Source organism: Centropristis striata, chromosome 23 (assembly GCF_030273125.1).
Source record: "Centropristis striata isolate RG_2023a ecotype Rhode Island chromosome 23, C.striata_1.0, whole genome shotgun sequence".
NCBI lineage: Eukaryota > Metazoa > Chordata > Actinopteri > Perciformes > Serranidae > Centropristis > Centropristis striata.
The window spans coordinates 26,444,191-26,464,860 of NC_081539.1; the positions used below are offsets into that span (position 1 = coordinate 26,444,191).

The window sequence follows — 20,670 nt, forward strand, 5'->3', positions numbered from 1 at the left end:
ACTAGAATTTTTAAGTTCAGCCAACTGGCTATTACGTTAATTCAAAAGCAATGTTTTGAGTATGGTGAATTACCTTTTCTAAGTAACATGAACTTAATAATTGTCCTCTGACCTTTGGCACCAAGGCTCTCTGGATATTTTCTCTTTTTCAGACCATTTTTTGTAAACCCTAGAGATGGTTGTGTGTGAAAATCCCAGCAGATCAGCAGTTTGTGAAATACTCAAGTCACTTAAATCACCTTTCTTCTCCATTCTGATGCTCGCTTTGAACTTAAACAGCTCATCTTCACCATGTCTACATGCCTAAATGCATTGACTTGCTGCCATGTGATTGGCTCATTAGGTATTTGCATTAACCCTTTAATGCACAACATGGGTCTAAAGTCACCCGACTGAGTTTTTATGTTCTATATCTCTACAATATATTAATTTCATCATTCAGTATTCCAGTTTTGCCTCAACCAACTTGTTTTTGATCATTATACATCCTAATTTTTTTGCTTTCATTTCTTACTTTCTGAGTAAAACCCCTTTTTGTATCACTAATGCACAACATGGGTCAAAAATGACCCATGTCCATTTTCAATTTTATTTCATGTATGGCGAGTGTTTCTATTATACATCTTTGAAATAAATGTATTTATCATTTATTATTCCAAGTCCATATTTAAATTAAGTTTACTTAATATTTGACTCACAGATTACATGGTTTAAATATTTTCCATATGGTTAACATAATATTTCTGTTACATTCACTCAATGTATGTGGTAATTGAGCCAAGTCAATTAATTCAGACGTACTTGAAAATATTACTTAAATTTACTCATTACTCAAGTTTTGTTTAACGATTTGTATTCTAAGTATTATTTTTTTGAGTGCATGTTGTGCATTAGAAGGCGTGTCCATATGTTGTGCATCAAAGGGTTAACAAGCAGTTGGGCAGGTTTACCTCATGAAGAGGCCAGTGAATGTAAAACAGTGAATAATGCCACTTCATAATATGGAACGACAGACTCATGTTTTGCTGAAAAACAGGAAGATTTCTTCAACTTCTTTAACATGGTATCTATGCACACTGTAAAAAATGTCTGTAGATTTTACGGTGAAAAACTGCTAAACCATGACAGTAAAAGACTGTAAAATGATAAATGGGTTAATTCAGTTTCAGTAACAATGAAACACCGTAAATATATATATCAGCCAAAACAGTATTTTTAATGTTTTTTAAATACATTACATATTTACAAGCCATCATTTTTGCATTTATACTTTAAAGTACTTTTTCTCACTGTTAAATGTACTAAACACCATATCTCTAACAGAAATATAATGTAATATTTAATGGTAAAATCCTTAATTCATGCATCATTTATAAAGTATTTTCTTATCAATTACATGGCAGAACAGCGTTTCTTTTGATGGAAAAACGTTTTATTTTTTACGGTAGAATATGGAATAAAATGGCCATCTTAAATGGGAAATCAACAGTGCTAATATCATTTTACAGCAATATTACAAAAAGTTGCACCGCAATTATTACGGTAAAGTTCTGGCAACCACAGCTGCCAGTTTTTTACCGTAAAAACAACATTTTTTTTTTACAGTGCAGCTGACTGAATCTCCCTGATGTGTCGGTGCACAAAGTCTTTCTCAGCAGTTACAGAATGTTAAAAATCTATATCTTAATGTAACGAGGTATGAAGTGGTCAAGATCTTGCAATTCATATTCATTATCATTAATAATTAAATAAACTGTGTACAATCTATTTTCCTTGTGATGAATGACACTTTCAAGCAATTTTGCAAGTGCGGTTGTCAGCTTGTCCTGAGTGTTTTGGATTTAGCAGGGTTTCTCTGGCTCTGAACGTGGCTAGGAACATAACAAGACTCGCCAGTTGGCCCGCAGCCAGCCAGCTTGTAGAATATTTAAAGCCGTCTCAGTGGATCTGTGGATATGAAGATCTGCACTTTTTTCTCTTTTATTTTCTTTTTTTTCCTGCCAAAGACTGATGGAGCGGAGGAGAGTGTGTCTGTGAATGAGACTCTCCGCCTCTCCTCCATTCCCCTCTGTCACTCTGTCACTGTGTGTGTGTGTGTGTGTGTGTGTGTGTGTGTGTGTGTGTGATACAGAACAGAGCAGCTGAAAGAAACACAGCTCACATCCTCATCCTCTTCCATCTCTCTAATTCTCCCAGACACACGTCCCCCTCCCTCCCTTTGTCTGTAATGGACAGTAACCATGAGCTTATGATTTTCAGATATGATATCCCTAGCCTGATGGAAAATATGCATTATATATCATTCAGCACTCATGCAGAATAAATAAAACCATCCTGTTTTTGCAGGCAGCAGCAGCAGCAGCTCTGGGTTATATAAGAGAAACTCTCTTTGACAACAACTTGAAACTGATAAGAGCTGCAGATACTTTGTGCTATGAAAAGCTGCCATGTTCTCTTTTTCAATTAATCTATTTTATTTGTCTCATGTAATCATAATGCAATCCGGCTACACTGTAAAAAATAATCTGTTTAATTTACGGGAAAATACCGGCAGCTGTGGTTGCCAGAACTTCACCGTAAAAATTACAGTGAGTGGATTTTCTATTCTAAATTTAAATGTAAATATCAGCAAAAACTGTAATTTAGTCTGAATAATCCTGTTATTTTTAGGGTAATTGTGTCATTCATTCACACATCATGGTATTTCTCCATAAATTTTGCATGAAAATGTTATATTTTACCTAAAACCTGTGTGTTTCTTCCAGTTTATGACAGAAAAAAGTAAAAGTTTTGCGATATTCTTTGATTTACGGTAATTAAAAGTGTCCAATACGGTGATATACAATTTTTCATTTTAGAGTTTTGCTGTTATTTCTACAAACCTTTTTTACAGTGTAGTTCCTTCAAGTTGTGCATTAAAAAGTTTGCAAAAAGAAATCCATATAACTATTTATAATACAGGAATGGATGCCCTCATTTCTCTGGTTTGGACATCTTGCTTGCTTGTAGAGACACATTGTCCATCCTTTCTTCAGTCTGTGGCTGATTCACAGACCAGGAATGCTATTTGATTAAATTCTCTGATGACTCTGCACTGCTGTCCCTCCTCTATGGTTCACAATCAAAGCACGAGAGCGCCCTAACTGATTTTATTTCCTGCTGTGACTGTAACTTTTTGGATTTAAATGTATCCAAAATCAAAGAATTGATTATGGATTTCAGACGTCAGAAGGAAATTCCTACTGAGTGCATCATACATAACAGTTGAAATTGTTTCATCATACAAATACTTGGGGACCTTTTTTGACGACCATCTCAAATTTGATGTGAACACAGATTTTATTGTAAAGCGAGGACAACAGAGAATTCATCTTCTCAGAAAACGAAATTATTTCTCTGTCAGGCCTGTTACAGCTACTCTGTTGTTTTTATCAAGCATTTATTGAGACTCTTATGTGTTTTTCCTTTCATTGTCTTTCAGTCAAAGACAGAAACAGCCTGACTAGTATTGTGAAGTCTTGCTCTAAGATTACCAGAGTAAAACTAAGACACTTAAGTTCCTTTTGCAACCAGCAAATCCTCCGAAAAGCAGAGTGCATTTTATTTTATTTTTATTTTTTTATTGTGCAATAATACAATACAGTGATATGGACAGACAGGGAGTGGATATTAAACAACAATCAATAATGGTGTGTCTGTGTGTTTCAGTTATAGATCTAGCAGTTAAGTATTAATATGAATGATAATAAATATTATGTATCATTATTAGGCAGAGAAAGCGGTACTACTAAAGTGTTAATAGAATAAAAAATGTATATATATATATAATTGAAAAAAAGAGCATGCATGAGTATAACAATAATACTGATAATGTTATTACAGGAGAGAGGACAATTCCGGTGGCTGGTGAATTCTCTCTGTTACCTTCAGGGCCGTTATTCCCTTCCTAGGTGTAAAACAAATCGTTTCTCCAAATCATTCGTCCCCCTTGCACTAAAACTTATAAATATTTCATAGGGTTTTTTTTCTCTTTTTCCCCTTATTTCTTAAATTCTTAAAGCAATGTGGCTTATAAATAATGTCTATGAAGTAGGCTATCACAGGCTTTTATAATGTGTCCATTCTAAGCTCCATGTTGTCTGATGTGTGTTGTGTCGACTGACCATTTGTTGTGGGCCATGTGGGCCGTATGAACCACGACAACCTGCTGCTCAAAATGCCCCTTGTGGGATTAACAAAGTTCTTTGTATTTGGATTGAATTGAATTGAATTTTTGACTTATTCTGACTTTCCATTGAATGTGTTCCTCCTTGGCCAATGCTACATCCTTCCATCAAACATCTTCCATACTGAGCTAGTTTTTCTGTAATCCTGCTGACAAACAGACAAATATTTCCTTTTTGGTGTCCTTATACTCTGTGTAGTTCAAATATAAACCTCTGAAGTGCCTGATTTTATATTAGGGTAAGTGATATTTGATTTTTTTTTTTTCAATGACTCTCTAATCCCTTCATATAGAAGTGAGGAGCTGGTTGATCAAACTCCAATCTTTTTTTTCCGTTTAATCCACTTGCTCTATAGCAGGGATTATGGTTCTAATTTCTAATCCAGCACGTTGCAGGATGCTCTGTGGCACACAGGGAAGAGGTGTTGGTCAACCTGTTTATCTTTCTCAGGCTGAAAAGGTTAAAAAAAACAAGACTGATGCTACATTCTGCATGACCTTTACGAGTTCTCCCATTGGAGGAATCGTTGAGTTTGAGAGTTGTGTGTGCTCTGACATCAGGTTAACTGGGGTCAGCTCCAATCCTTTCTCATCTCCTGCTAAACTGGAAGTAAGATGTTCCTGAACAGCTAATCCTTCCCACCTTGTCCCTCTAAAGCCAACAATATCCCTCACTCTATATCTGGGGGTCAGTCACTTTCCTTGCTTTCTAAATGAACTGCTAAAAATAATTAATTTCACTGTTTCTTCTTTCCATCTCACTGTTCCTCTTTCATTCTTTTTATTTTCATCCTTTACTGCATTCCATTATCTTTTCCCTTATTACCTACCACTTCATTTCCCTGCTCTTTTGACATATCCTTTCTATCTACATTTAACCTTCCCTTCTCATTGTTTAAATATTTTAATACTTTCTGTCTTTCATCTGCTCTTCTTTCCTTGCTTGCTCGCTAGATTCCTAATTTCAGGTATATCAATACAATTATAGCTTGTGCAGGGCTTCAGTAAATCTACACAAACTGATCGATATGTTTGAAGCCTGCTCCTTGTAAGGGCCAGTAGTTGTAAAATTCTGTTGTTTTTTAATCCACACATGCTTTTAAGGATTGTCTGAGCACAGGTTGTGGATTAAAGATGATCCTGATCTTTTCAAGGAGGCTAAAGATAATACTAAAACCATCTTTGTGATACCACTGATCCAAAACACTTTAATCCTTCATGACAGACCGGTAATAATGGTGAGGAAAATATTCTATAGTCATTCACAAATTTGGTCTTTTTGTGAAACTAGTGCAGTGCCCATAGGAAGTATGTATTGGTATAGTGCGAGATTGTATTTTTTAGATAATGCTAATGCCTCTTGCTAGTGTAACCTTAAATAACACAGAAACACTATCTTTCCGTGCGTATTATGCTTAGCTGTCAGTTAATAAAGTTTTGTTTTTACTGTTTTCAATGGATCAAACTGATGCGGAAGAAAGGGCTTGAATCTCCGCTTAGCATGCTAATCATGAGATAGCACATTACGTAGTATGCTGCACTAAAAGTACATTAACATGAACCCAATTAGCTGATATACTATGTTGCATGTAAGTGTCTCATATCAAATGATTATGGGCATTACGCTAAGCAACATGAGTGTCATCCCTGAATTACATAGTAATGCAACATAAGAAGTGAATGAAGCTAAATCTCCGCTTAGCATGCTAATCGCGCTAAAACAACGTCTGCAACTCCATAAAACACTTACTTTTCATAAGGAACGCACAACAATAGCACATACACATGAAACATTGATATTCGCTGGAAACTATTAGAATATTATTGAAAAAATTGAACATTGTATCGCACTTTAAAGCTCCAAAAGATAGGTAGGCTAAATAGACTTACAGATGAGATGAGTCAGGGTGGAAATCCAGCGTGAATTGTGTTACTGACCAGGTGTAGGCCTATCACACAATGGGGCGGAGCTCCTCTAAAAGGCGTCCAATCAGAAACAGTGCAATGCTGCAACACGTACTAGGTAAATAATGATATTTTGAAAAATTAATTCCAAAAATCTTCAAAGTCGAGGATGCACACCTTCGTGCCATGCACAAGCCACATACGAAATCTGAGGTCAATATGACTAACGGTCAGCGAGATATGCCCTAGACACACACACACACACACACACACACACACACACACACACAAAGACGCTTCTTGCTTTATAGATAGATATGATTTTTAAAACACCAGTCTACCACATAATCCAGCCTGACAACTGATATGAGGTCTCAGTTCCTCAGTTGTTGGCCCTTTGGTTTCACATGAAGTAACCTAATGGTCATCCTCCATAAAGAATCAGATAGTCCTTCAAATTAAAAGTCTGGTAGTCAGTCTGCCTTGTATGATGACTGGACACTCCCTGGTCCACCATGAGTAGTTTGCACTCTGTGCTTTTTTTGGATGTGTTTTAGTGCATTGTGATAATCTCCCCGAGCTTCATAAATCAGCAACTCTGAATCAGATTATCAGATGGTACACGCTGAATTGGAGTACATCCAGACGGAGCATTTAGATGAAATGTCATTTGCCCTGTTAACCTCAGAGCTCAATTCTTTTCAAATGCTCTCGGAGGAAATCTCTTACAGTAGGCGGAGGCGATGGGATTGTCAACAATAAATAACTCTGATGTGCCTTGAATATTTAGGCTTTATCCTTGATTTTCACCAAGCTGCCACATTCAGAATAAAACATCTCCTGTGTGCATTTATCTGCAAAGAGTTGTGGTACAGTAGATCACACTGAATAGTGCACATATGAATTAATGTATGCATGCACATGTATTCAAAAGTGGAGCATAACCCAGTAAGTGTTCCAGATTGATAAGAAGGACTGAGTCTAAATACTTTGTCTTATAATGTATTAGACTTAAAACAATGAACTGAAGTTAAATCCTCTTTTGTTGACATTTAATCCTACATTGTATTGTGTGGTTATGCATGCACATGTGATGTGTGCGTGCATGCACATGTGTGTGTTTGTGCAAATCACATCTCTAATCCACAGAACACACACATCTCTGTGTCCTGTGTTTTCACAGAAACACACACACTCACAGCATGCTGCTTTTACAGTTTGCTTTGGTAGACTGCTGAGTAAATACAGCGTTGCTGATTCAGGATTAACAACCTATAATAATATAATAAGGCATTGTCATCCATGGATACACGTACACCTGGAATATGATCCACTTAGTCCTGTGGGATCTAAAATGAACGGCCTCTAGATGGAGGACGAGTGCTGTAAACCAGTTTCTGTTTAGTGTTCATGTGACAGTAATTAGAATCAGTGAGGGAATCCATTAATCCTATTTAATCTGCTTGACAACGTTACATGAGATATTTGATTTATTATTTCAAATCATTTACCTGTTAACATGAAACAAATTGATAAAACTAGCATTTTACGTGTCTGCTATTGATTAGAATTGTCCTTTTATTTTTTATTTATTTAAACTTCATTTTACTTTCTACATAAATATAATATAAAAGACTATAAAAGTTTTTTGTTTTTTTGCCACGATCTTTCAGTTTCTGTCAATCTCACTTTTTTTTTTTTTTTTTTACCAATATCTTGCCGTATAATCAAGCAAAAACATGACAAAATGGTTCCATGTGCAAGTTTGCCTGCCTTTCTGGCAGCAGACTGCAAAAAAGGTGTGTCTAAAAACAAGATAAAAACAGTAAATCTGAGGGAAATGATCTTGCTGCATGGACAGATAATTTCACTTGACAAGATTTCTTAAATTAAGATTATTAAATCTAGAAATAAGCATGTTGTATGCTTAAAATAAGAAATTAACTATTAAAACAAGATAAATATCTAACACATCTAAATCTAAAGTGTTTTTTATCTTGCTAAGAAACAAATAATTTGCAGGTCACTCTGCTCGGGCCAGTTCATCACTGCTTGCAGCTTTAATTTGTCTTGTTTTAAGCGTACAACATGCTTATTTCTATATTTAATCATCTTAATTTAAGAAATCTTGTCAAGTGAAATTATCTGTCCATGCAACAAGATCATTTCCCTCAGATTGACTGTTTTTATCTGTTTTTAGACACCCTTTTTTGCAGTGCAGAGCTGTGTGAAGAGGCTTTGGGCGTGCAGCAACACCTTCAGCGATTAAAAAATGCTCTGTCACAGCTGTTAATGAAACAGGCATGAATGACCCAATAGCCTATGAATGAGCATGAGACCGGGCCTCTTCCCTACACATGTGCACATAAGCATGTGCATGGACACAGACACGCATACACACTCTCTGCTAGATATGGCCAGATGGTGTAATCCTTTAGTATTCCCTGTGTTTCACATTTTTCCCCTCCTGTGTTGGGATTATGCGGTTGTCCAATCGGATTTCGGCCCACTCTCCAGTGATGATGTGAGATGAATGATAGGCGGGTGGGTGAGCGAGGCGGGCATTCAGTAGGCACACTGTACGTCAGGGTTTGTACGACATACCGTGTTGGATGTTATTGCTACACACCCAAAAACAAACTGCTGTGTTTGTAGAGCCGCTCACTGACCATCACTGTCCAGGTAAGAGACGGGGCGAATCTGAGGGACTATCTCACACCAGAAGGCCTCTTTAGGCAGTGGCCAAGGTGTCCATGTTTGGAGGAAACAGTCATTAGCTCTGGGATTACAATAACAAACTCTTTCTCATATCCTGCATGGTGTGAGCTTTTATTTTGACATTCCAAACGGGATGTTTTTTGCTGTTTTTTATAAAGATATTGTTATTTGGATGAAGGGGGCAAGGAGTTCTATGGTATAGGACAGATTAAATTGGATTTAAATGATCATTTTGAATAGATTACACAGCCCAGTATTATTATGTGTTTGAGAATTAAATATCCATAAACTGCCTGCTGTACGATGTAAAAGGGCATGAATTTACCTGAATGTTGTTTAGTATTTTTCCAGATAATCTCCTTTCGATTCTCTGTCGTTTCAATGATTTTGTCTTCATCCTGTATGATGTTTTTTTCTTTTACATTGTCACTTTCATGTCTCACTCTGTGTGTGTGTGCGTGTGTGTGTGAAAAGTGTGTTTTTTTTAAATTCTTTAAAGGTGTCAACACCAAAATAGCAGCTTGTTTTGACTTCCAGTGTGTCCAGGCTTATAGACGGCTAGAAAGTCCCAGCCACTTACTGTCATATGTCGTCTAATTTCACGCTTACTTAGCTGTTTTAGCACTTGTGTGGCAGATTAACAAACGTGCACGGCCTCATATGGAAGAGAGTGTGTGCGCTGATTAAGCACAGATGCACATTTAATGAGGAGAGTGAATGAAAAAGTGTGTGTGTGAAAGTAGGCCTGTGTAATTAGTGCATATATGCACACATTCACTGTGACGTGCACGTGTGCATCTGTGACTGCTCATAACAGCTTCTCTGCGCACAGATTCATTATATATAATTCCATAGTCATTAAAACAATGACTGAGCTTGTGTGTTGTGTGTAGAGAAGTAGTCCCGCTGCTGTTACTGCACTGCAAAAAAGGTGTCTAAAAACAAGATAAAAACACTAAATCTGAGGGAAATGATCTTGCTGCATGGCCAGATAATTTCACCTGACAAGATTTCTTAAATTAAGATTGTTGAATCTAGAAATAAGAATGTTGAACACTTAAAATAAGAAATTAACTCCTAAAACAAGATAAATTATGTAACACTTCTAAATCTAAAGTTTTTTTTATCTCGTAAGAAACAAATAATTGTCAGTGCACTCTGCTCAAGCCAGTTCATCGCTGCTTGCAGCTTTAATTTATCTTGTTTTAAGAGTTAATTTCTTATTTTAAGCGTTCAACATGCTTATTTCTAGATTTAACAATCTTAATTTAAGAAATCTTGTCAAGTGAAATTATCTGTCCATGCAGCAAGATCATTTCCCTCAGATTTAGTGTTTTTATCTTGTTTTTAGACACACCTTTTTTGCAGTGTGGGGTGACAGGGCATTCTCCATCACTCCTCCCACCCTGTTGAACTCACTCCCAAAAACTCTCCCCTCTCTGTACATCTTCAGAAAAAACCCCTCAAACATCTTCAAAAACACCTCTTCAAATCCTCCTACAACCACTGACTTTTTTCCTTTGTTTATTTATTTATTGCCCGTTAAGCGTCTTTGAGTGTTTAGAAAAGCGCTATATAAATGCAATGTATTATTATTATTATTATTATATAATATGATATAAATGAGCTGTGGCTCAGTTGGTAGAGCGGTCACTCACTGATTGGAAGGTTGGTGGTTTGATCCCTGACCATGGCAGCCTACATGTTGAAGTATCCTTGGGCAAGATACTGAACCCCAAATTGCTCCCGATGCTGCGTTCATCAGTGTGTGAATGAATTCCCAATGGTGGCAGGTGGCACTGTTTAGGGTAGCCTCTGCCACCAGTATGAATGTGTGGGTGAATAGGTGAATGAGAGCAGTCTGTAGTGTAAAGTGCTTTGAGTGGTTGCAAAGCGACTAGAAAAGCGCTATATAAGTGCAGGTCCATTTACCATTTGCTATACTATTTTACACACTTTGGCATTGTAAGAGGTTGTGGATAAACAGCTTTCCTCAATACAATCAATCTGACTGAGCTTTATCCATCTCTCTGCCCACGCAGGTCAGTGCTTCCTGTGTATGGTGGACGTGGTGCCAGTGAAGAATGAAGATGGCCTGGTGATCATGTTCATACTCAACTTTGAGGGAATGTCAGACGAATCAAACCAAGACCACAGACAGGAGCTCAACCACCGCCTGCCCACCTGGCTCGTCACCGGTAGCTATGACTACATTTATTCATTTGTTTTGTTGTTTTCTCTTCTATACTCAAGTCAAGTGTCCCTTCTGCTTTTTCACTTTTTTGCCGGAAACTTCAGGTTTTTCTTATTTATCTCTGTTGTCCTGCAATCACGCTGAATATACACGGCCGTCCATGAAGTTGGAATTAAATATTTTTTACCCCTTTCCATTAAATGTTTGTGATTTATTCTTGACAGATTCTCAAAACATTATTAATCAATCGCTTCCAAACATATCACAATGAAAATGAAACCGTGTCTGAAAACTTAACAGTAATAAAAAATAAAATTACTTAAATTTTTATGACCGACTGCGTATTTGAATCAGGTATGTTTTCTCTGGGCTACAAAAAAAAATGACAACAATAATGTTATGAGAAAATGAGATATATTATAATAATGGTTTGTGAATGTATTAAGTAGTAAATAAATATTAAGTAGTAGTAGTAAATTAATAGAAAAAAATATATATAGTAAGATATATATACATATACACATATTTTTTCCCAATAAATCCAAAAAATGAAATAAAAATATATAATTAAAAAAAATAAGAAAATCATTGTTATAGAGGTCATGCATTTAATTATGTTTTAAAAAAGAAAAAAAGTTGAAGAAAAAGGAAGGAAGGAAAACAATCATCCTTCATGAGAAGATAGAAAAATGGGGGACAATTGGATAAATAAATAATCATAATATTAGTCGTAATAGTTTAATTAAAATACACAAATAATAATAACTATAACAGTAATGAGAATATAATAACAGCAATAATAATAATAATAATAATAATAATAATGATGGATAATTATGTATGTGTTACATAATGCTGTGATATAAGTTATGTTCCTTTTCAATAACTTATGATGTTGAGTGAGGGACAAACAACCACTGTGACTCACCTGGATCATTTGTTGTTTCATGTTGCAGAAAGGCCAGCTGGTTGTGATGATATAAGTCTTTTTGTCCCAATGAATCCTGGGTATTTTTTTAGGATCAGGTTAGACAAAATGTTTTTTTTCCTGTGAACATGAAGGTGCACTTAATGTTCCAGAGGGCTGACCCCGGGAACAGCATGAAGTAGGGCATTGATGATATTTGGTCTGCCTCTTAACCAGATTTGTTTTTTTGTTTTTAACTTTGTGGCTAAAACCAAAATTTAATCAGTTTTATTGTCCCAGATTCCTGTAGATTGTTTTTGAAGCTGTATTTTGAAGGTCTATTAGTCTCAGCTTGATCCACTTCAAATCTCCCTCTCTCCTAGCATGACCTCGTCTCTCTCTTTGATTCACACTTTCCTTTCAGTTCCCTACTCATTTCTCCTTCCTGCCACAGTTTAATAATAAAAATCCACCTGTCTCCGTGCAGGCAATGAGTCTTTTCCTCCATCTTCCCTCCTCCTCCTCCTCTTCTCCTCCAGGCCGTCCACGAGGCTTCAAGCTGCGTCTTCCACTGCTGCGCTCCTTGTCCAACAGTAAAGTGTCTCTGGACGACGCAGAGGTCGGTCAGATTCCCACCGCGACACCGGTGAACACCGACCACGAGAGTCACGAGTCGCTAGGCCTGGGGGAGTTCCTGCCTCTTCCACCTTTACCGCTAAACAACCAGGAGCAGACCAGTGGAAGCAGGTAGGCCCTGTCGATCACTGTGAGGACACGCTTGGAAAACTGAAATGTGTTTTGATTATATGTCTCACATAGTGATGTGCCAATGAAGCCTCATAAACCATTTTCTGTATTTCCTAAGCCCACTAGATGGCACACTTGGTTTAAAAAAAAAAGGCTCAAGCAATGGCAATTTAATGTGCTTTCAGGTCTTTGGTGAACAGAGTGCGCCATCTAGTGGGCTCAGAAAATAAAGAAAATGGTTCATGAAGCTTCATTCGCCCATCACTAGTCTCACACTCGAGTGAACTCCAGGCATTTGAACATAATTACCCTTGCCTTTTTTCCTCATATAGTGAGGTCAAAGGTCACATCACTTGCCAAGAGGAAAAGAAATAACGTAGTTTTGTCGGATAACCCAGAAGTTAGCATCGCTGTTTAGCCTATGGATTTTTTTCATTTTTGAATCATTGCAGAAAATTAACTTTGTGACAAACACACAATTCTGATGCTTACGTGTTTGGTTCAGCAGGATAGTCTTCACAAATGAACACCACTTTTATTATTGTTTGAATTGAGTTAATACAGCCAACAGAAGTAAAAAGCTATCGCTAACTACTCCACGGTCGCATGACTTGAAAGTCACTACCTTTATGCTTCAGACAGGCTCCGACAAGCTAACCAGCCTAATAAATTGTTTATTATCATAATTTACAATCTACAAGAGTTTGCAAGAGCACTGAAGAACATGACTAGAGGCTGTCTGTCCGTGTCCAGCGTGATGTTGTTTAATGTCCCAGACGACCACTGCAGTCTCATTTAGCTACTTGTTAGTAACTGCCTTTTTAAGGACATGTAAAAACAAACAAGTTGGGGTATTTGCTAACACATTTTATGTCGTACAACAAATCACAAACATTTCTTAAGCGTGTGTTAATTGCAGACCTTATTTCAGGCATCTAACCAAAACCCCATGGCACTAAAATGCTAACGTACTTCCTGGTTCTTCCGTGAGCGTGTCTATGTTCCCCGGGTCCTATGTTCCCCTCTTTGTATGAGACTGGGGAACATAGGACCCTTTTTCCCTGCTTTTCCCAAAAAGGGGCCTATGTTCCCCGGTCTGTTACTTTTTCCACCATTACTTCCAAATTCCATGGCAAATAGGCCTAACCCTAACCCTAACCCTATTTAAAAAGCCAAAAAACGAACTGCAAACTAACCAGAAAGTAGCTGCTGTGCTAATTTAAGTTTTGGGCTGCTTGAGCTAAGGTGGGCCATGCGACAGTAGGCCTGCTGGCCATGCTGAGAGTCTACCGTAAAGATTTTTCAGAAAAAGGGTGCTATGCTCCCCAGTATGTATTTCTACAGGGGAACATAGGGATGACCCCCCAGGAAGTTAGCATCGCTGTTTAGCCTACGGGATTTTTTCACTTTTGAATCACTGCAGGAAATAAGCTTTGTTCAGCAGGATAGTCTTCACAAAGGAACACCACTTTTATTATGTTTGAATTGAGTTAATGCAGCCAACAGAAGTAAAAAGCTAATGTTATGCTATCACTAACTACTCCAAGGTCGCATGACTTGAAAGTCACTACCTTTATTCAGACAGTCTCTGACAAGTCTCTGACAAGCTAACCAGCCTAATAAATTGTTTATTATCATAATTGAAGAACACGACTAAAGGTTGTGAGGTGGACTAGTGAGAGAGTTCCTTTCCGTGACGACCCAGGCGACCACTGTAGTTTCATTTAGCTACTTGTTAGTAACCGCCTTTTTAAGGATACAATCTTCAAGTAACACATTTTATGTCGTACAAGACCTTATTTCAGGCATCTAACCAAAACCCCATGGCATGCTAAAGTACTTCCTGCTTCTTCGTGTCTATTAACACTCTTCTTATGTCCTTTTCCGTTTCCTAGGCCAGCTCTACAGAGTTGGCCAGAAGACCGCCAGGAGGACCAGCGCACTTTACTGGCCCCTGACCCTCCTGTACCCCCTCCACCTCCTCCTCCACCTCCCCACAGAAGCCACCTGGCAGGTCCCCACACCCAGTCGTCACCCTGCGTAGCGCCTCACCACCGACTCAGCCTCAACCCCGACGGCTCGGGCTCCAACTGCTCCCTATCTCACAGCCGCTCGCGGGAGAGCTTCCACAGCATGCGGCGCGCCTCCTCCGTAGACGAGATCGAGGCCATGAGGCCAGACTGGGACCGGAAAAACCGCAGAGCGAGTGTCCGGCCAGGCAGCAGCAGCACTGGTAAGGAAGAAGAAGTTAAAAAAAAGAAAAACTTCTCTATTGTTCTCATTGATTTTTACATTACTACACTGTAAAAAAAATTGACGGTGAAAAACTGCTAAACCATGAAAGTAAAAGACTGTAAAATGATGAATGGGTTAATTGAGTTTCAGTAACAATGAAACACCATAACTGTATATATCTGTCAAAACAGTATTTTTTACTTTTTTTGGGGGAAAAATACATGACTCCACTGTAAAATACACTGGCACCATGTTTGTGACAAAAATATACTGTAATATTGAATGGTAAAATCTTAAATTCACGCAGCATTTATAAAGTATTTTCTTGCCAATCATATGGCAGAACAGCATTTCTTTTGATGGAAAAACTTTATTGTTTACGGTCAAATATAATCTTAAAAGAAAAAATCTTAAATGGGAAATCGAAAGTGCTAATATCATTTTACCATAATATTAGAAAAAGTTGCACCGTATTTATTACAATAAAGTTCTGGCAACCACAGCTGCCGTTTTTTTACCGCAAAAACAACAGTTTTATTTTTTTGTTTTATTTTACTTTTTTACAGTGTATCTATATGTGTTTGCAGGTGCAGTAAACAGTAAATCCAACATATTGAACTCCACGTCGGACTCAGACCTCATGCGGTACCGGGCTATTTCCAAAATCCCTCAGATTACACTCAACTTTGTGGATTTCAAACCGGACCCACTCATCGCTCTGCCCTCCGGGGAGATGGACATCATAGCTCCCTGCAAACTCATCGACCGGACGCACCACGTCACAGAGAAAGTCACACAGGTAGGACACACTTCATTTATCGAGTGTGTGGTGTGTGAATGGCTGCGCTTGTGTTTGATGTGAGGGGTTTTGGCCTGGTTGAACGAATCTGAGCTGCTCTTGTTTTTGTGTCACAATGAGTGCTTTTTCTATACTTGGCTGCAGGTTGACTGAGGTTGGAGGTTGCTCATATTAGTGATGTGTCGGTCGCGAACGAGACGGTTCAAAGAGCCGGATCTTTTAAGTGAACGACGGGAGCCGTTCTTCTTCTTTTTTTTTCACTTTCCTCGTTTGGAAAAGTACCTGTGGGTGCATGCTGTGTGAACCAATCTTGTGAAGATTGACAAGGACCACACCACCAAGCAGGGAGGGGCGGGGTTGGCAGCGCTGACAGATGACAGAAATAATATAATATATAATATCCTATAATTGGTCTTCCTCAATGCCAATCTGCCCTGAAAAAACAAATAAAAAATTACAGTTAGATAGATGATGGTGATTAGTTCATAGAGACACCTAAAACTGTTGGATGCTGCTTATGTTGTTTATTTATTATTATTTTTTACTCTATACCAAAAACATTTTGTTTGTTTTTTTTGTCCAGATGTCAATAGTTGGCATTAACAAAGCACAATTACTTGATTGCTGTTTAATTTAGATTTTTTTCATTGTTTTGTTAGGTGTGTGTGTTTAAATAATAATGATAAAAAGCCAATAGCTGTCCTTTTTTAATTTCTATTCTTAGGCATTTTCATAGGTATTTTCTATCTGCTTTGTGTAGCAGACTGGTTCTTCAAGCAAGTTAGAGAGTTACAAGGGATTTAACAACTGTAAATGCAATTGGCTACAGCAATTTATTGAAATTTAAGTGATATATGTGTTCAAATACAAATCAAGTCAAAACAGCGCTAAATTTGCCTGAATTATGGCTCTTCTTGTTGAGCTGAGCCAAATGATCCGGATCACTAAAAAGAGGCCAAATTCCCATCACTAGCTCATATGCTTTATACATCTGTGGTGGAATATAACAAAGTCAATTTTCTCAAGTATTTAACTTTAGTACCTTAACTTAAGGGATCTGAATACTTCTTCCACCACTGGTATTCATGCTGAGAATATCATATATAGGCGCTCCCGGACAAGATGAGTGAGGTGGGTTAGCGTAATTCACTTAGCACCTGCCAGCTACTTCCACTCACTTCCACTAATCTGACAAGCCTTCCTGTGGAGATAATGTTTGCAGCAGCAGCAGCAGCTCATGTGAATGAGAATGAGATTGATTGAGCTCTGATGAGATGTTGATGGAGGTTGGTGTGGTGGTATTCTAATTATCGGTAATTGGCTTTAGGATAACAGAGAAAGGACATACGGGACGAGTGGAGAAGCACTTTCATTTCCTCTGTCTCTCTGCAGCCGATACATTCCAGCTCCCATTTCTATCCACAGTGACAACTAAAACCACTTCCCTTATTCTCTCACAGTCTGCAGACAAATCACCTGCCTCAGTAATTAGTCTGAAAAAAGCTTTTGAGTCTCTCAGTAGATGTTCTTTGGCTCGGTTAGTAGATCGGTCAGCCACTTATTGGAAGGTTGGTGGTTCGATCCCTGACCGTAGCAGCTTACATGTCGAAATATCCTTGAGCAAGATACTGAACCCCAAATGGCCCACTGATGCTGTGTTTATCGGTGTATGAATGAATTCCCAATGGTGGCAGGTGGCACCAGTGTGCCCTGGTAGCCTCAGCCACCAGTATGAATGTGTGCATTAATGGGTGAATGAGCCTAGTGTGTAGTGTAAAGCAATTTGTATAAAAGTGCTATATAAGTGCACTCCATTTACCATTTACCAACACTTAACCCTAAATACATTTACTTGAGTATTTCCATTTCCTACTTATTTCCACATTTCAGATAGCCTGGCTGATGCCAGACTATATCACAAATGAGATATAGTCTGGACCACCTATTCATTTTTCTGTAGAGGAGGCGTGGTTTATGATCATCCATAGCCGTTTATTGGGCGCTACGAATGTCTATCATAAGCGTCTGTACGTAGTTCTTAGCCAATCGTATCACAACGACCAGGGTCTCGCTAAACCCCATTAGCTTAGCCACTAGCGGGGCTAGTTGGTAGATTAGGCTTTTGCCAAATCCTGTTGGAAGCAAGGCTAAAACATCCTTTTTGGTAATGATAAAGGAGTGTAAAGCCAAACATTGTTCTTTTAAAAAAATAAACTTTGTCTCTAAACTATCTAGAACACTGTCTACAGCTAGATCCTGCAGCCATGTTGGATCCGTAGCAAACTACAAGCTTCCATCTTTCCAATAGTACGCGTCATCGTTTTGCCGTCCCTCCCCGTTCTGTGATTGGATACCAAAAGAATCAGTCATAGAAACCATGCCGGCTTGCAGTTCAAGTTCATTATTATTATATTATTATCAGCAAATATTCTACTGAAGTAAAAGTACCAATACCACATTATAGGAATGTAATACAAGTGAGAGTCAGAGTCCTGGAGCAAAAAAAAGTAGCAGCATCAAAACATTTAAATACTTAAATTACTCAAAATAAAATGACTCCTGCAGAATGGACAACTACAGAACAATTTATAACATATGATTGGATTATTTTTATTTATTGATTATAAAGTTGCAGCTGGTATAGGTGCAGCTTATTTATCATGTATTCGTTGATTTATATTTTGTATTGAGAATCTTCATTTGTAAAGTAACTAGCAATTAAAGGGACCAAATCAATGTAGTGGAGTAAAAAGTACAGTATCCTTCAGAAATGTAGTGGAGTAGAAGTATAGGTATATCAAAATTATACTTAAAGAATAGAGGAAATGTAATTAGGTACATTGCAACACTGATAACAGCATATAAAAAAGTTAAAAAAAGCTTCACCTTGACCATCTCCAACAGTAAAATGTTAGTTCCACATGAATGTATCAGTAATAATTATCTACTATGAGTCACAGGAGTCAGTATAAGTACTTTTATAGATACTAAATCAATTCGCAGATAGTACCGTTTGCATTTGTTTGTACAACATAGATGCAGGATTATTACTTGTAGTGGGGTATTTTTTCCAGTCTGGTATTGCTGTAAACTAAACTATATGGGATGTTTTGAAGTGAGAAAAATAATCAATATCAGCTTTGATTCTATACTATTCTGGTTTTAAGACAGATGGGTGGTGAGGTCTAGCTGGAATATTCATTTTTGAAAAATGATCTGTGTCTGGCCACCACCTGCGTTTTTTCACCACATCTGCTCAAAAAACATTTGTCAAAGTAATTCAGTTGGGGAGACACAGAAGAAGCGACCATATGGGACTTCTGCAGAGAAGAGAGTGCTTGTTCTGTTGCACAGACACCAGCCAGATTTAACAAACAAGAAAAGAAGGACCAAGACATTTTTACCGAACAAAATGTTCAAATAAACTGTCATTAAGTGAAAATACAGTGAAAGGGTCAAAGAAATGAGACCAAACCGCTAAATGTAAAATATATATAACTTTATTGACACGTTGCCATATTTACGGATTGTTCTGCTTCTCTCCTGATGACGGCTCGCCTTGTTAGCCACCTGTCAATCAAAGGTAGCCACGCCCCAAATCATATGATTCTTTATCTTCTATTTATCTTATAAATAGGGCCATTATTAGAACTTTTAACATCAAATGAGAAGTTTTCTCATTTTGTATTGAAATGAATGGAGAAAAATGCTTTTGCAGCTGCTGTCAGCACCCCCTGCTGGAAGTTTTAGTAGAATGCAGCTTAAGGCAATTCCTGGTTTGCCTCTCTGCTCAGACCTGGAGGTTGCCGCCTGGGTTTAAACAGTGAATTAGGTGTATTTAGTGTAATGTTAGTGGTTGATGATTGCTCCACACATTTTTTCCTATTTTTTTGTTACTTTCTGTATGTGTGTGAGTGCATGTGTATTCAGCATATGTCTCAAATTGATGGCCGATTTGACATCTCATCAATCAGCTTCCTGTAGACGAATCAGACCATAGCTCCTGTGGGATTCAGATTCCTGTGATGAAGAGCAGGGAAACAATTACAGCAAGAAATGTGCCATGAACGCAACGCAACTCACACGCTGTCTGACAAAGATGACATCTCGCGTCTCGTTCTAACAGCCCATCGTAAATCATCCGCCGTTCTTTTATTTCAAAATGAATGATGATGAGATATTGTGAAATGCCTCTCTTTTATCAGAAGGCTTTAGAGATTATTGCAGGATAAAGTGAGTGAGTTTTTGATTTTTGAGGGTTCTGTCCTTTTGGTTGCAGTAGAAAGGAGCATTTTTCTTCTTTAAAACATCATAAATCATCTCCTGCCATTCATCCAAGATGAAGATAGGAAATCTGTTTGCCACAATAAAAGAACAATCCAAAAGGGAGTGTGCTGTCAGCTATTCATCCTAAACCAAAGAAATATATAGTAAGATGGGACGGAAAAAAGACAGGATTATAGATACGGCTTTTTAAATTTTCTTAGGCCACATGCATGTTTTTGTTTTAATACTCTGGGATCCATAAAAACAGTGCTGCCCCTGTTCCCTGTACCATATAAAACGAGAAGTCTGAAAGAATCCATTGTTTGTTACATTTTATCAGGAAGAAGATGAAATAAAGCTCCATATTTGGCAAGGGAAGAACTGTCGGTTGTGGTGGATTTGAAAGGGGTCCCTGGACCTCTGAATAAAAATGGGTTCTCTGTGTACCCATGAGTCTCCCCTTCACAGACATGCTCTCTTTATGTTAATCCCATGCAGCTCGAGGCAGAAACCATGCAGTTTTCTTGCATGCAGGATAAATGTGTTATTTTCGCCTGTTCTAAAAATGGTCTATTTGAATATTTCTGCATACTGGGGTTAGTGAATTGTATAAATTTGGTATGACTGGATGTGTAAAATGACATACGACATTTATTTATGCAGTGGTGGAATGT

At 37.8% G+C, this 20,670-nt stretch overlaps 1 protein-coding gene across 1 annotated transcript in view; it reads left to right on the top strand.

The window, feature by feature from the left end:
* kcnh2b (potassium voltage-gated channel, subfamily H (eag-related), member 2b) overlaps positions 1 to 20,670 on the top strand; it is a 386,002-nt gene that overhangs the window by 185,685 nt on the left and 179,647 nt on the right. Inside the window, exons 3-6 of the mRNA XM_059326769.1 lie at positions 10,891 to 11,046; positions 12,489 to 12,696; positions 14,592 to 14,929; positions 15,519 to 15,730. Of these exons, the coding sequence (XP_059182752.1) occupies positions 10,891 to 11,046; positions 12,489 to 12,696; positions 14,592 to 14,929; positions 15,519 to 15,730 (914 nt within the window). The remainder of the gene's footprint in view (positions 1 to 10,890; positions 11,047 to 12,488; positions 12,697 to 14,591; positions 14,930 to 15,518; positions 15,731 to 20,670) is intronic.